General features: G+C 42.3%; 1 protein-coding gene across 4 annotated transcripts in view; it reads right to left on the bottom strand.

Moving 5' to 3' along the window:
* CAST (calpastatin) overlaps nucleotides 1-16,954 on the bottom strand; it is a 65,143-nt gene that overhangs the window by 19,168 nt on the left and 29,021 nt on the right. For 3 of the 4 annotated variants that reach the window (XM_072860807.1, XM_072860809.1, XM_072860810.1), the window contains exons 4-14: nucleotides 12,832-12,888; nucleotides 8,235-8,285; nucleotides 7,843-7,899; nucleotides 7,417-7,533; nucleotides 5,088-5,183; nucleotides 4,481-4,582; nucleotides 3,015-3,095; nucleotides 2,863-2,916; nucleotides 2,174-2,266; nucleotides 1,915-2,010; nucleotides 1,106-1,204 (exon numbers count right to left, since the gene is read on the bottom strand). In XM_072860807.1, coding sequence (XP_072716908.1) covers nucleotides 1,106-1,204; nucleotides 1,915-2,010; nucleotides 2,174-2,266; nucleotides 2,863-2,916; nucleotides 3,015-3,095; nucleotides 4,481-4,582; nucleotides 5,088-5,183; nucleotides 7,417-7,533; nucleotides 7,843-7,899; nucleotides 8,235-8,285; nucleotides 12,832-12,888 — 903 coding nt within the window. The remainder of the gene's footprint in view (nucleotides 1-1,105; nucleotides 1,205-1,914; nucleotides 2,011-2,173; nucleotides 2,267-2,862; nucleotides 2,917-3,014; nucleotides 3,096-4,480; nucleotides 4,583-5,087; nucleotides 5,184-7,416; nucleotides 7,534-7,842; nucleotides 7,900-8,234; nucleotides 8,286-12,831; nucleotides 12,889-16,954) is intronic. The other variant, XM_072860808.1, reaches the window with a different exon arrangement.

Raw genomic sequence — 16,954 nt, 5'->3', positions numbered from 1 at the left:
ACCAAATTGGGCAGGAGTGTCGATTTCCTCAAGGGTAGGAAGGCTCTACGGAGGGGTCTGGACAGGCTGGGTCGATGGGCCAAGGCCAATTGTATTGAGGTTCAACAAGGCTCAGTGCTGGGTCCTGCACTTGGGCCACAACAACCCCATGCAACGCTACAGGCTTGGGGAAGAGTGGCTGGAAAGTGTCCGGTGGAAAAGGACCTGGGGGTGTTGGTCAACCGCTGGCTAAACATAAGCCAGCAGTGTGCCCAGGTGGCCAAGAAAGCCAATGGCATCCTGACTTGTATCAGGAATAGTGTGGCCAGCAGGACTAGGGCAGTGATCGTGCCCCTGTACTTGGCACTGGTGAGGCCACACCTCGAATGCTGTGTTCAGTGTTGGGCCCCTCACTACAAGAAGGACACTGAGTTGCTGGAGCGTGTCAGAGAAGGGCAACGAAGCTGGGGAAGGGTCTGGAGAACAAGTCTGATGGGGAGCTGCTGAGGGACCTGGGGTTGTTCAGCCTGGAGAAGCGGAGGCTGAGGGGAGACCTCATCGCTCTCTACAACTACCTGAAAGGAGGGTGTAGAGAGGTGGGGGTCGGTCTCTTCTTCCAGGTAACCAGTGACAGGATGAGAGGAAATGGCCTCAAGTTGCACCAGGGGAGCTTTAGATTGGATATTAGGAAATTTTACTTCACTGAAAGGGTTGTCAATCATTGGAACAGGCTGCCCAGAGAGGTGGTGGAGTCACCATCCCTGGAGGGATTTAAAAGCCATTTGGATGAGGTGCTTAGGGACATGGTGTAGTGGTGGACTTGGTAGTGTTAGGTTTACGGTTGGACTTGATGATCTTAAAGGTCTTTTCCAACCTATACAATTCTGTGATTCTGTGATTCTCTGAAATGCTTATCATTTTCCAGACCACCTTACTATATTCTATTCTACCTGTATCCACTCGGGATTTCTTCATTTCTTAATCACATAAGACTCAGACATTCCTTAGGCTTTTGATATGAAAATTGCTTTGTTGTTATTTACACATTTGTACGGTATCTAACAAAGGGGACTTGGGATTCCATGGGAGAGTCTGAAAGCTGCTGTAAAAAGGAGTAAGATTATACCTCTGACACCTCTACAACAGGGCTGAGATCTTCTTCAGGTTCAGGTTCAGGTCCACCAAGAGTATCAAGAAGAGCTTCCACTGCATCATCTTTAATTTCCTGTATTTAAGAAAATATGCAAATCATTTCATTATTTCTTTAAATTGACACATGTTTTACCTTACATGTCTTTTATGCTGTACATGAAGTAAACAGCCAGCACCAGACTGGTCATTTCTGTTTGGCTTTACCTTATTTCCTTAACATCACATTGCAGGATATGGCAAATTATGTGATAAGATTAGCACAGTCTAATCAAGGCATATCTCCCCTTAAGGAGAGGGGAAAAGAAAAAGAAAAAAAAAAAACAAAAAAGCACGGTATCACATAACACAATTGCCATATGCTTTGAAATGGCAAACCCAGAAAGGGTAAGGTCACACTTGCTTTCTACAGAGGAAAAAAGAAAGGTTTGTAAAACCTGAGAAAATTACATCATATCCAAGTTTTAAACACACCTCACGTAGCTAAGAAAACACATTTTTCTACTCTATGGCATCTAGTCAGAAGAACTACAGTTATTCCGCAGAAGAATCCAGAAGGGAAAATCATCCGACCCATTCAGGCCAGATCTTTAAGGCACAGTTAAGAATCTGAGCAATGGCAATTCCTGTTATTCCTATACTTTCTGTGATAAACAGGATTTACAACTGAAAAGGATGATGGATGAGGATGATGAGCATCTTTACAGAATCAGGCACACATAAAATACAATATGTGCTTGTAAATTTTAATTAGAAGTTAACCAGTCAAAGAATGACCATGTATACCTCTTTTGATTTTGTTTTCTTCTCCTTAGGAGGAACTGAGGTCTTGACTGAACTTGCTGCTTGTGCTTGCACGATTTCTCCTTCCTTGTTTGGTTTCTTTTACATAAGGGCAAAACGAGAGATATGAATTTACAGGCAAATTTGCAAAAATAAAAAGAAGGAGAAAATTGTCAAGATCTTTTTAAACCAAAATATTAATATAATAATGGCAATATTTCATTGCAATAAAGGCATGCGATGGCAAGAAAAATATCAATACCTCTGTCAGACTCTTATTTTCTTCAGCAGAAGCAGTACTACAGGTGAAGTCAGATGACAGGGCCTCTGCAAGCTCATCATCTGTCATTGGTTTCTGAGCAAGAAATTGCAAACCATGTTATGATTATTAAAGTTCAAATATCAGTGCCGTCAAACTTGGTTTAAAATCTGAGTGTGTTCCATGCTTACTCAGACAATGACCTCATCAGCACATTTTGACCTCATCATTGCTGCCACAGAAAAAACAAAGGTATCTCCCCTCACTGGTTGATTCATTTTTTAGATAAGCTTTTATTTTTATATGCTAAACTTATAAACAGTGAAATTAAGCTGGCTTACAGCATTCTCTTCCTAAGTATAGAAATTCAAGTAATCTTTGCTAAAGACAATACAAAGAGCCTCCTGCATGCACAGCTACTATTTCTTCCCTTTGTTATTATTAGACCAAATATCTCTATGAGCATTTATTTAGCTTATTTCAGCTTCAGTCAGTGTCCTGAAAATTCCTACTTCTTTATTAAAAACATCTGTGACAAATTCTATTTAGTTTTATCTGTATCTATGTTATCTGGCCCCCCACAGCCCTCTCCCACTTCCTGGGATTTTTGGAAGACAGGCAACATTTAGATTTTCCTAGGAATCCAATGATAATTGGGTTATTTTCACCTTCCAATATTAAAAAAGTCTTACTTTATCTTGCTCATCTGCTTTTGGTGGGACTCCATCTTTGCCATCTCCTTTGCTCTAAAATGAGAGTTAATGTTGTAGTAAATGTGAAGCAAAAACATGCAATGTAAAAGAAAACACGCATCAAGAATTTTATTTGTTTTTAACGCACTAACCTTCAACAATTTAACATACTCTGGAGGGAGACTACCTTCCCGTTTACCCATTTCTTCCAAGTATCTTGAAGATATATCTTCCTATGAAAAGAATGCACACATTAATGTTTTTGTACTCGTTTATTCAAATAAATTTCTAATGTAGAGCTATCTACAGTGATACTTCTGGAAGGAAAACACAAGGCTTGGCTAGGTCAGAGGGCCAATGCTAGACTGTGACTATATAGTGTCTTTCAGAACCTAGTGTCACACACATGCATCTCGACTAGCTTCAACAGTGCACATCATCTAGCAAAACTGCATCTCCATTGCCAGATTCCTTCTGCATTAACATAAGCCATTTCAGCCTCTCAGATCATAGAATGTATTGCTGTACCTAGACTGATTTTTAAATATTTATAAATTCCAAAATTTGTATCACGGCTGAGTACCGCACTGAGACATTGACCTTGTAATCTTAATCATTCTTATGTTACTCTCCCATTCTAGCTCAGAAAAAGTACGCATTCTTCCCCAACTTCTCAATGTTTTACCCTTTCTCAAGTAGAAATGAAATCTCCTAGGTTGTTTCACTCTCTTATACCTCATTCACAGCCTTTTGTAAATCCACTGGAGACCATGCTTGGAAGTAAGTTCAAAAAGCAACAGACTTTCTTTGTTGACAATTTACTGTTTTCTACTGCAACACACACATAACTGTACGTGCTGGTTTTGCCTGGGGTAGAGCTAATTTTTTTTCACAGTAGCTGGTATGGGGCTGTGTTTTGGATTTGTGCTGGAAACAGTGTTGATAACACAGGGATGTTTTAGCTATTGCTGAGCAGTGCTGACACACAGCCAAGGCCTGTTCTGCTCCTCACCCCACCCCACCGGTGAGGGAGCTGGGGGGGCACAAGAAGCTGGGAGGGAGCACGGCTGGGACAGCTGACCCCAACTGCCCAAAGGGATATTCCATACCATATGGCGTCATGCTCAGCATAGAAAGCTGGGGAAGAAGAAGGAAGGGGGGGACATTCGGAGTGATGGCGTTTGTCTTCCCAAGTCACCGTTAGGCATGATGGAGCCCTGCTGTCCTGGAGATGGCTGAACACCTGCCTGCCCATGGGAAGGAGTGAAGGAATTCCTTGTTTTGCTTTGCTTGCGTGCACGGCTTTTGCTTTCCCTCTTAAACTGTCTTTATCTCACCCCACGAGTTTTCTCACTTTTACTCTTCGGATTCTCTCCCTCATCCCACTGCGGGGAGTGAGCGAGCAGCTGGGTGGGGCTTGGTTGCCCGCTGGTGTTAAACCACGACACTGCATCATTTCTGTATTACTGAAAACAACACTAAAATGCAACTGTGCAAACTCTATTTTACCTCTTAGCAGATCAAAGTGACAAATACTGGATCAATGCAGTAGTGAGCAACTACAGACACATTTTAGAGATGAATCTTCTAAAAAATAAAAATAAAAAACGTAAAATACCGTAACTTCTGGACCAGTGTAAACAGGACTAGTAGGCACATCATCTTCAGGTCCACCTAGGGTATCTATTAGGCTATCTAGTGCCGACTCATCCATACCAGGCTAAAAAATAAGCAGACCATTATTGAAGTTATCATGCTGTACAAAGAAAAAAAAAAACCTGAATCATCTGTTGAATCTGTAGAAAACTCCTGGAAACCAAGCCAAAAGCTTTCTTTCCGTAGGTCCTGCACTTGTCAAATTCTTCAGTGAGAACTGTTCTTAAACCTATTCCCCAATGTCAGTAACAAGATCATTTGCATTTATATACCAGCTGATATACATCCATACATTTACAATATAACTGAAGATAAAGAGTAATTAATTTTATGCTAGTTGTGGTAAGAGTGATTCTAAATAAGTCCTATTTGACAAAAAACAAATGACATGCCACTAGTTTATTACCTATTCTTTCAGATAGTCCTTCACCACTATACATAACTATTACATAGCAATACTTCAGCAGTTACCAATTTATTTTTCCTGAAACTGAAGTGTTTCAGGGAGAGAAACAGTCTCTCCGACATTTTTACAAGGGAAGCATTTGCTTGGGACTGTGTTTACCAACCTCAGTACTTGACTTATCAGCTGCAGTAACATCACTTGCACCAGCTGCACCTGCAGCAGCTGTCCCAGCTGCTATGGACATCTTCTCAGACTTAGGCTGGAAAATAAGAAAAAAATTAAGAGATGGCTTTATTATATGGCCCTATGTTAAAAATTCTGGAGACAAAACAAAGTAGAACAGAGACGTTCTACTCAGGCATGCTGTGCTGGTTTTGGCTGGGATAGAGTTAATTTTCTTCACAGTAGCTCATATGGGGCTGTGTTTTGGATTTGTGCTGGAAACAGTGTCGATAACCCAGGGATGTTTTAGCTATTGCTGAGCAGTGCTGACACACAGTCAAGGCCTGTTCTGCTCCTCACCCCACCCCACCAGTGAGAGGGCTGGGGGGGCACAAGAAGCTGGGAGGGGGCACGGCTGGGACAGCTGACCCCAGCTGCCCAAAGGGACAGCCCACACCATATGGCGTCATGCTCAGCATAGAAAGCTGGGGAAGAAGAAGGAAGGGGGGGGACGTTCGGAGTGATGGCGTTTGTCTTCCCAAGTCACCGTTAGGTGTGATGGAGCCCTGCTGTCCTGGAGATGGCTGAACACCTGCCTGCCCATGGGAAGGAGTGAAGGAATTCCTTGCTTTGCTTTGCTTGCGTGTGCGGCTTTTGCTTTCCCTCTTAAACTGTCTTTATCTCACCCCACGAGTTTTCTCACTTTTACCCTTCTGATTCTCTCCCCCATCCTAGCGGGGGGGTGAGGGGGGGGGTGTGAGCAAGCGGCTGGGTGGGGCTGAGTTGCCAGCTGGGGTTAAACCACAACACATGCATATCTTTTGTCCCTCTTCATCTACACTTTGAATAAAAAAGGTAAGCTGGTTCTACCTACTGGCTGAGTGGTCTGGAAATTGAGTAGCTGCAGCTTGCATGATACTGAGCCCAGCCTAAAACATCCAACTCTGAGGCCGCACATTTTTTTTTTTTTTTTACACTCAGCAACTGGCTAATACACCTGCACAGCGTACAGATGCTTGGGCAGAGCAAGCTACCATCTGCCTGCTATACTACAGAGACATACTCTGTTTCCAGTGTTATTTTGCTGTGAGAAAGAAAGCATGCAATTTTAAGTACTCTACCTCTTTCTTTTACTTTACCAGTAAAAGAAATCTGTGGTGCAGAAAGGCTATGAGGCCCCTTCCAAGTCTCTTTTGAAAGCTTTCATTTACAACCAATAGTTCTCAATACACCATTAACACCATCAGCAAATGTTGCTCAAATAGGTAGGGTGAAAACTGCTTCAGGGAGTTAGGTGCAGGAGCAACACCAATACAAAATGCAGACTTCTGCATTACTGACATTCTCATTTACTGCAAAAAAAGTGGGTTGTAAGTAGAGCTGCAGGAGTCCTTCATGTTACTTTGGCCTCATCACCCAGACACATGCAGACCAGAAGGCCAAAAGACCTGGATCCTAACTACTATCCACTTTTGCTCCAGCTTTTTCTCCACTTGCCCCTCTGAAATGACTCCTACCCAACTTTTTCCCCAACCTTTCTCTTCCTAGTTTTTTTCAGAGTCTTGCAGTCAGGATGTACGGACTGCCCTACTGCAAATGGATAACCTGCTGACCTGCTGCACTTGGAGCCAACACTGCTACTACAAACAAGCCTGTAAGTCCACAGGTGAAGGAGCTCCATGATAGCAACACTTAAATAAACAAAGCATTTGCTTGACTGACCAGACAGTCCCTTCTGTTCACCTTCAGTAGCAAAGGGGCAAAGGAAGAGATTGACAAAGAACCAATTACACCCACGTAGCTGCAAGGAACTTGCAAAAAGCTTGCGTGAATGACAGAGGACCCTCAAACACGTAACACATGGGAACAGACCTACAATTCTGATAATGTCGCTTGCTTGGCTAACAGCCAGAGTGTGTTGGACAATGAAAACAGATATACTAAGAGGACCACAAAAGGTGGATGCACATCAGGATCACCAAATAACCAGCACAAACTACCAAAACAATCTGGCTGGGCAGCTCTATCTGCAGCTGATGCTTATCCATTAATGCTGTCATGGGTTAGCTGGAAGTGGTATATCCAGGATGTTGTTTCAGTCAGTTAGTGGGTCAAGTGTGAAGTTTCTAAGTCCCAGATTTTAGAGCAGCACAAGGAGGTTTGTCATACACAACTTGAAACACAAGACAGCTTTTGAGTTTTTCTACATTGTGATTTTTGGGGGCCCAGTCTCACTTTACAATATTCAGCATAAGAATCCATCTTGACCGGGATTTCTAACCCCTACAATAACATAAATAATAAAAATTGGATTGCTACTTCTACTATACCTTTGCTGTCTCTATGGAGGTTGCTTGTGGAGGCTGGTCAGCTTGAGTCGTAGTTACTTTTCCTGTATTACTGGGTTTAGAAGTTGTCGCCACAGAAGGTGAGGTTTGGCTTTTTGCCTGTGTAGAGATAAACTATTATCATTAGATACGGAAATACTTATGGGCTGGCTTTGTTTGGTTTGGGTTTCTATTTATTTATTTTTTTTAATGAAAGACGAAAAGGGAGAGAAAAGGGAGAGAAAAGGGAGAGAAAAGGGAGAGAAAAGGGAGAGAAAAGGGAGAGAAAAGGGAGAGAAAAAGAGAGGGGAGGGAGGGGAGAGAAGAGGAGGGGAGGGGAGGGGAGGGGAGGGGAGAGGAAGAGAGATATATACCACAAGAAGTCCTAATTTTAAAAAAAGAGAGAGAGAGAGAAATTATACAACTTACACCACTGGGTTCCTTCTGCGTCTCTTCAGGTGGCTGTTTATTTTGAGAGTCTGTTGGCTGTCATAAAATAAAAAACTGAGATCATTTACACTTACCACTATTCAATGCTATGAACATGATCTACACTAGTTCAAATAAGGACAAGACAGATTTAAAGATGGTTAACAGAACACTTCTTGAGCTGCTGTGAAGCAATAAAGCATCCTGACTGTTCCCCCAAACACTGCATTTCCACACCTGTCACCTCCTAGCTCTTTTGCACACACGTTATGTTACTAATCACACACCAGTTTCATGTGGCACAGTAGTAGCAAACAGTTTAGTCTCTTTTTTCAAAGTTAGTCAAAGACCAGAGTACAACAACTTGCCAAAGGTGAAAGATAAGTATTTACCTTGGTTGACTGCATGTTTTTTCCAGATTCTGCTTTGGTTGTTGGTGCGGACTGAAATGTAAGCAACATATATTCAGAGATTAATATGCTTGGTTATTTCTAAGGGGTCGGCTTATATAAAGAAGAATATCAGTCAGGTTCACACTCGTGAGCACACATGCTATGTAACTAATATACAGCACTTTGATCTTGCAGCTTACAACTTCCTGGCACAGACCTCCACTCCAGTGATCTAAATGTGTGCAAACACACACACACATACACTCCTCATATGAGGGATCAAAAAGAGAGGGAAAGAAGATAATAAACTAATATAATGAACAGTTTGATTTACACCTGAAAATTTTCTGCAGCCATGCCACAAAATTGATTCCTGTGATTCACCTCAAGTCAAAGTACAGTAAGCAACAAATTACTAGTAGTAGAAACATGTAAGAGCAAACACTGAAAAATTAAAGAATAGTTGTATCTGATAAGAAGAAAGAAAAATGAAAATGCCAGCCTCCTCACCATATTTTTCTTCCTACGTTTTTTTGCTCTTGCTACTTCAGCTGTGCTATGATTAACACAAAAAGAGCCAATATGGCTACTGGAAAGTCATCCAGAGATGCCGAAGAGAAGGCTGTTGCCTACTGCACGAGCCTCAGAAGCTCTGGCCGCTGAATGGCCAGGGGAGCACCAGGACCCAGGCAGGGGAGTGTGATTTGATCTGACAGGAACAGCGCTGGGTACACAGAGTACACAGGAAGATGGCAGACCCCGAAGCCTGGGGCTGGCATCCCTACACTTCCTCTGGAGCCGGCGGGGGACACCAGTATCGTGTCTTGTTGCACTCTGTCCACCTGCAGCAGAGAAGTTTTGAACTCCACCTAGGAAATAAGGCGCCACAGACAGAAGCCTTTCTTATCCCCTCTATCCTACTAATATATTGAGCATATTTAAAGTTACTAAGAGACAAATAATAGGGTTTTTTCCCCAGTAGCCTATTAAAAGTCAGCGAACACCCCCCCCCCCCAAATCTATTAGGCGGCAATTTAAATTTTTTCATTGCTTTGTAATGTTTTCATTTCAGCTGCCAAACATTAATTACCATTTAGATAAATACCATTTAGATTTACCAGCTTCTGTTTTCTAGCTGACCACATAGAGAAATTTGCTAAATCTGTTTATCATTTGTTATGCAAGTATTCACACCCACACACTGAACCACAGACACTTGGTTGGGAAATCCTGAACATGCATAAAAACATAGATGCCCAGGCATAAGCTTGGCAAAGGTCTCGAAGCTGAAGACCACAGTAAAGAATACAACACCGCATGCAAGTAAGTCACGACAGGTAAAATATTGATAGAGAGGGACGACAAAAATTCTACAAACTCCAAAGTGGGGAAAAAATTTAAAATTAAAAAAAAAACCAAACAAAACAAACAAAAACACCCCAAAAAACCAATCACTTAAGCTCTCAGATTCCCCCCTTTGGATTTTCTCTTGTTGTCTAACCTGATTACAACACAGTACTTTATATGCTCCCACTTGTACATCCTCGTTACATGACTACCATATGGTTAACTCAAAGACACACACATCCATTTGTGTACCTGTCCACTAAATAATCCTATATTGAAAAGGTAATCCTAAATTTTCAGTTTTTAAGCTAAAAAAGGTTGGACATGTTTACGTAACATCTAAAGCAAAGAGTCAATCAGACATGAGATGTCCTTCGGCAGCGAGGCTGCAAAGAAATGTAACAGGAGTACTAGCATCAGGTTCACAAAACACAGATTTTGACTTTTCCTGCTGTAGGACTGCTGCCTGCTCAGGACTTTTAAGTACCCTGCTGTTAGAGCACAAATTCAGGTTTTCCTTACGTGCTTTTCAGAAGAAAAGTAAACACACCTTTTTTGCAGGACAATAAAATATATTTACTTGCATATCTGTCAACACCTGAAAATAGCTGTACAGAACATAAATTCAAATTCTCAGGCTGCCAAACCAGTTATTAGCAACTGCATGCCTTTTTTTTAATATTGTAAATATTATTTTACTAAATACTTGACCTATTTTTTGTGTAGGGTATGTATTATTCATTATTCTTGTATATCTTCTAAAATGTGCAGAATTGACATACTATAAATTTATCTATGACAATGCTGAAGAATGTATGGACTCATATGGGCAATGCTTTGATTCAGAACTTACACACGAAGATGCTAAGGTCACATTAAAACACATCATCATGAACACACACGCTTACACACACACACAGACACATCTATTTAGATACACCCTTTTGCACTAACAAAGTTCAAATCCAATAAAAAAAATTATTACCAGGCCAGTCAAACGCACAGTTTTAGTCGAGACTACACATTCAAAGGCAACTACTCAGTCATCCTTTAAAGAGAGTCAGCTGTGAGCAGTCACAGCCTGAAGCCATAGCATCGGTTTACAGCGTACACTGAACTCCTAGGGAGAAAAAGATGTTCCACCTCCCCTTCTACTGCCTGCTTCCACCTGCACTGTGCCCGTCTCTGAGAGGCCTCATTTTATACTGACTCAGGAAACTGAAAAATAGCCTGGAAAAGAAAAATAATATTTTTTAACTAGTTCCCTAGTTTACAGCACGGTTGCACAAATGCGTGCAAAAGGAAGAAAGCTGAATGAGATGTGGTTTTGTCGGTGGCAGCGGCAGCACCCTGCCTCCTCCACTCCTCCAGCAAAAGCCGCAGCGTGCCTGCTCCCCACCCTGGTCCTCCAACCTTTCCACCTCACCCCCGGGGCTTTGCCTGCAAAACAAGAACTTCCACATTCCTTACTCTGCTGCAGTAACTCACAGCTTTCTCAGAGGGGCATAACCCTGAGGGTTAATTTGAGACAAAGGATTCACATGCACAGAACTGAAAGCTCAAGACGGGCCCAGAGCACGCTGAAGAGTAGTTGCACACTAGAGAGACTCTAAGACAGACAAATGAGACGTGGTTATAGCAGGCAATTAGGGAAGAGTTGTTAATTTGTAAGAAATTTAGGACTAGAAATGAAAGTGACTCAGCAACCTTATTTCTCTTCAAAGAATTCTACTGTCAAAATGCAGACGACTTGCTTAATCCAGCAGGAGGAAGGCATTAATAATGCAACAGACATTAAAAGAAAACATTAATTGCCTTCCACATGCAAATGCAGGATATTGTTTCAAAGGGATTTGCGTTTACCAGTCTCACAGCGCTGAAGTATGGTGCGCCTCTGCTACTCTATTTTCATCTCATCTTGCAAACACCCGTTTTAAAGACCTCTTTAGAAATTTACCATATTCTTCTAGAGTTATTTCAAGTTTCAAGCAGGGAAAGATCATAACTTTTCAGGTAGCTGGCTGGGTTAAACCATATGGAGAACAGCATGACTAATGAACGTGACACAAATGAGTTTGCTCACAAACATAACAGGAAGATGAAACTGGAGACTTGCAGATACCTTCACTTACGAGTAATGATGATCACGCACAAATGGAAACGGTTTAATTGTTGTCCAGCTCACTGCTACCAGTCTAAGTCTTACATGTGTGCGTGGAGGAAAAGGGTTTTAAAAGGTTTAGAGGAACCTAACGGCTAACTTCAAGATGGAGCTAGACTCTCCTCAGAGATGCACGCTAAAATGACAAGAGGCGACAGATACAAGTTGCAGCAAAGGAACCTCCCATTTGATAAAAGGAAAAAAATCATCATAAAGAAGGTGACCAAACATCAGAACTGGCTACCCAGAGACGTTGCGCAATCTGCTCTTGCAGGTAGTCAGAGCTCGTCTGGCAAGGCCTTGGACAGTCTGATTTACCCACAGAGCTGGCTCTGCCTGGACTGGAGGGCTGGACCAGATGACCTCCAGAGGCCTCTTCTAAGCTCACTACTCTAAGTGTTCCTTTATTTGTACTTACACAAGGTGCAGACAGTCCTAAGTTTTACCACTGCACAAGTCCCTGCTGGTCTAGTTTGGTATTCAATGTTTTTGTTGGTTTCACTGCTGCAATTATGGAAAATGAAGGAACGAGGGAATCATTAATCATTTGTTTAAATAATATACGTAAATTCTGTTAGGCAACAGGGGCATAAGTGAGGATTATGACTCTCTTCTAACAAGTAAAGTACATGATTGATGACACAGCTTCAATGCTACAGAAGTTCTAGTCAAAGACAAGACAGAACAAGCGTAAAGGACAAAGGCAAGGAAGCTGTCAGACAGACAAAGATATGAGATTAATGAGAAGATGCAATTGTACATGCACTAAAAGCTGAAACTTGTCCTGAATTCTTTGAATATGTGAAAAATTATCATTAGGTAAATAACCCTGTAATTACACTGGGGGGAGCTATATACATGTCACAAAGTGTGGCTGAGCTAAAATTAAAATTAGTATTGCTGTCATAAAATTCTCTGAGTACTTTGTACAGCATTTTTTACATTTTTTCTGAAGTGGAAACTAAGCTGCAGAGAAGAAATACGCGAAGTAAAGTTACTTCATAGTATTATCAAAGTATTAAAAAATAAATTCCAATGCTTCATATATTTGTGCTTAACTGCAAGCATGAGTTTCTCAAGAATTCATACCTTTGTTTCAGATGGCTTCATAATTTGCGTTTTTGATGCATCCGCAGAGGGGGACTGCTTCCAAGAGAAAAAAAAGAAAATTAATTAATTTCACCTTTGTTACACATACTAATATTAAGCAAGCATAAGCAACTGGAACTCATTAGATATCCAGATAAAAATTAAGAATAAATTATTATTGAAAATTAGAGTTATAATTTTAGATCTTCTGTCTTGTCTGTATTTCTACAATACATGTATGTAGGATTTTGATGGCGTGATGCCCATAGATCTTCTCACATTTTTTTTTCTCTGACATGTACTGAAAGCAAATTTCGTATCAAGTATCAAAACAAACTCAAATCCTGCTCTCATACTGAAGCATATATAGCTACTGCGCAGGATTCTTCCACATTTCTTTTTTTTCTTTTTTTTTTTTTAACAAAAATTGTACTTTTGGATTTACTTGTTTGTCACAGAAAATATTTAATACTGAATTAGCAAACTCAAATATGCTGAGATAAAAAGGAATAATTAATCTGTATGTAACACACACACAAGTGTTTCTACATATCATGCAACCCTTTGGAAAAGCTGCAAATGACACGGTCTGTTTTCCTAGCTTCAGTGATGCTAATCTGAGAACAGCATGTTTTAATTCTGCTGTGACTGTAGCAAACTTCAAAGCTCAGAAATGAATATTCTAATTGTCTCATCAATACTTTATACAGATGTAATACCACCTCTCTATTCCTGCTTCATGTTCCTCTGCTTAAAGCTGTATTTGCCATCTCCATCACAGCAACACATTCATAGTTTATATTTAAAAGAACAGCACAAGTTATCAGTTTTTCTAGATCTTTTCTTCACGTTTACCATGTCACTTGCTGCACGAAAACATGCATTATCTGAATGAACTCAGAAGCCATATTACTATTCCATACCCAGGGTGACTTCTTACTTCCACATGGGAAATTTTCTCATTTCTAGAACTTTTCATAGCACAAGCATTTCTCAACAAGAAGACAAAAGCTGTACAGAATTTAAAAGGTACACTACAGCGATGACAGTGTGCTCTCCCTGCCAGCGTATGTGGTATCTTGCACACCTTAGTAAGAGATTTGACTACTCTAAATATATACTAGAGAGAATTTGCAATTGTCACACTACAGAAATGTAAGCAAGTAATATGTGCTTCCATATATGTATATACATATAGATTATATACATATTATGTATATATACATATTATATATATACATATATACACAATATATACATATTATGTGTATACATATTATGTATATACATAATAGATAGGAACTTCTGTATGGGTGGAGACGTACACAGGAATGTATAGTCTCCCCTACATCAGGACAGGGAACAAAACTTTTTAAACAACATTTTCATATATTTACACTACCACCATCAGGTAATCTGTAGGCAACACCATATTTTTCTTAATTTGCCCTTTAATAGGTTTTATTTCCCTCTTCTTCTCCATGAAATTAATCTGAATTCCTTCTACATGACTAACAAGTAGGTATCTATTCTACACCTTCGTGTTAGTCACCCTAGTCCCTGTCCATTTAATAAAAACACATTTATCTGAGCCCTTCTCCCTTCCTCCCCTATGAAAACTCCTACCAAGCCTTTTCCTTATAATACACTGAAAAATTCTTTCCCAAATTCCAGCACAGCAGCACCACTACAACCTGTAGAGGTTAGTGAAACCCTCCCAAAGAAACCAGCTGCTGCTTCCTTCCGTCCTTTTCAGCTGACGGCAGTAACTAGCAGCAACTAAGAGATGAGGAGTTTAATGCTCATGGAGGAAGAGTAGTTTGCGGATAGAAAACAGTTTAATGCATGGCTGCTGATTAGTGGCTACGGAGAATGCCAGGCCATCCTCCATGAAAACACTCAGGGCTGATTTGAGGAAACAAAACCCTGTCCTGGGGAGCTGGGGGAGAAGGGGGAAGGATGGCGGCGAGCAGAGGGCACCCTCCCACAGACCACTGCAGTGCCATACCACCATCATCTTCTGGCTCCCTTGGGGGCACAGTGTGCCTTGCTTCATTTACAGCACTTTTTGCCTGAATTCCTCACTATTCAGGGCCTCCAATTTTCCACTCTCTCCATGACAAGAGCCACTACAAGGAGGAAGGGGGTCCTTGTCCTTCCCAGCCCTTTAGTGCTCAGGGTCTGCAACTACACTGAGCCTTGCAGACTGACAACACGAGAAGCTGCCAAGGTCCAACCCCTTGTTTGGCAGCCACCATGCAGCCAGTCAACACCAGCCTGACTCTGGGGGACTACTTTTTACTGGGGGTTGTTCTGCTTTTCCTTTTCTGAGGGCTGTGCGCCGTTGCCAGCCATGCCCCGCTGTTAACCAGCTGCATTTGCTGCAGCCCGACAGTTGGACTGCAGAAGGGGTGAAGCAACACACGGATGTGTGTCAGGCGTGGAGGTAAATATTAAAACGCTGCCTAGCAACCAACATAATAACCACCTGACACACAGCTGCCGCAGAGGCTGCGGCCCGGGCAGGCACACCCTGCTCGCACCCAGGGGTGGTAAACCCCCGCCGCAGCCTGGGCCCCTCACAAGAAGGTTACGTTGCCAAACAGAAAAGCAAGAATGAGGAGAATTCGACTTGCCCAGGAGGTTGGGGCTCGGCAGAGAAAGCCAGGCAGGTGCTCCTGCAGAGAGAGCAAAGTTTTTGTTGTGTTGTTAGGGATGCTGGAGGGCAGAGCTGACAGTGGACGGAAAAATGAGCGTCATCGGTGCTGACGCCTCTTCCTCCTGCAGCTGCACCCCCGTGGGTCCTGCCCGCACAGAGGTACGGGTGTTGGAGGATGCCGTGCCAGCCCCGGTCCCAGCCCGCGGGGAAGGTTCCCTGTGAGCGAGGGGGCAGCCGGGAGGTCTGGCCCCGGGGACGGCTGCTGCACGGCTCTTCAGAAAGCACCTCTGCGAGCTGGGAGAGGAGGCAAACTCCATGGCAAAGCATCCATACCACAGGGAGTTCGCCATCAGGGAGCACACGGAGATGCTCCCTGCAGAGGAGCCACTGGCACCACGAGACCCCCATGGCCACCACAGAAGGGGCTCAAAAGACAGAGAAGAGGTTACAGGTTAACACTGATTAAGCAAAGACTCCTACCTGTTAATCACCCTACCCTCCTAGCAGAGCTGCCGGATGACAGGCAGCATGATGGCTGCAGGGTCACAGCCTGTGCTCTCACCAGCCTGCCTGGCAGGCAGGACAGGCACAGACAGACAGACAAGCACAGGAACCGACCAACGGACCTTAGATGCTCTTGGCCGTGAGTTAGGGGATGGCTTCCCAGGAAGGGCTGATAAAGAGACTGAGGATCTAATTTGACAAGAGAAGGAATACCTTTAGAAACATATTAGTCAAATTAGCAGCGTAGTCACAACAGCGAAACTGTCACACAAGCGAAAAAGCAGGTTAGTAAAACAAAACAAAAAAGCCTACCAAAAATGGGTTATCTAGTCTCACTGTGCGTACCTCAGAAATCTGGAAGCAAAAGGGAAGGTGCAACAGGAGAAGAAAAGAGAGAAAGTAAAGGTGACAAACATCACGAGAATGTAATTTTAACTGTTCAGGGAACGGGATGCAAATGCCTACTTGGAAAAAGAAAATGGCAGGTGAATAACTCTATGAGAGCTCTCAGTTACGGAAAGCTGGAAATCATTGAAACTACTCCATATGCAAGGTAGTGAGAGCTACCGTCAACTAAAACTATAAATTTTGGAAATTCATGGAGAAGATTCATCAGACCGCAGGAGGTCATTCCTCACCCTTAGAAAGGAGCAGCCAGGTAACAAGGCACCAATGAGCTACCTTCAAAATCGGAAGAGATGCTGAAAGCAACCAAGCAACCAATACAGAAACACTTAGATGATACCAAGAGAATAAACAGGCATCAACAGATGGGTCAAGAATAAAGCAGGTAAAGACAACGTAACACTTAATACACTCAAACATGGAAATAAGCCTGGTGGATAACAACGAAGGAACCTCCAGAGGAGGACATGCTGTCACTGCAACCTCTCACAGTATGGAGGTGACATTTTCTCAAATGAAATGGGAAGTTAGTGTGTAACACTGGGTGACAAGCCT

The sequence above is a fragment of the Ciconia boyciana genome, chromosome 4, assembly GCF_034638445.1.
Source record: "Ciconia boyciana chromosome 4, ASM3463844v1, whole genome shotgun sequence".
NCBI classification, from domain to species: Eukaryota; Metazoa; Chordata; class Aves; order Ciconiiformes; family Ciconiidae; genus Ciconia; species Ciconia boyciana.
This window is presented reverse-complemented; position numbering and strand designations above follow the sequence as displayed.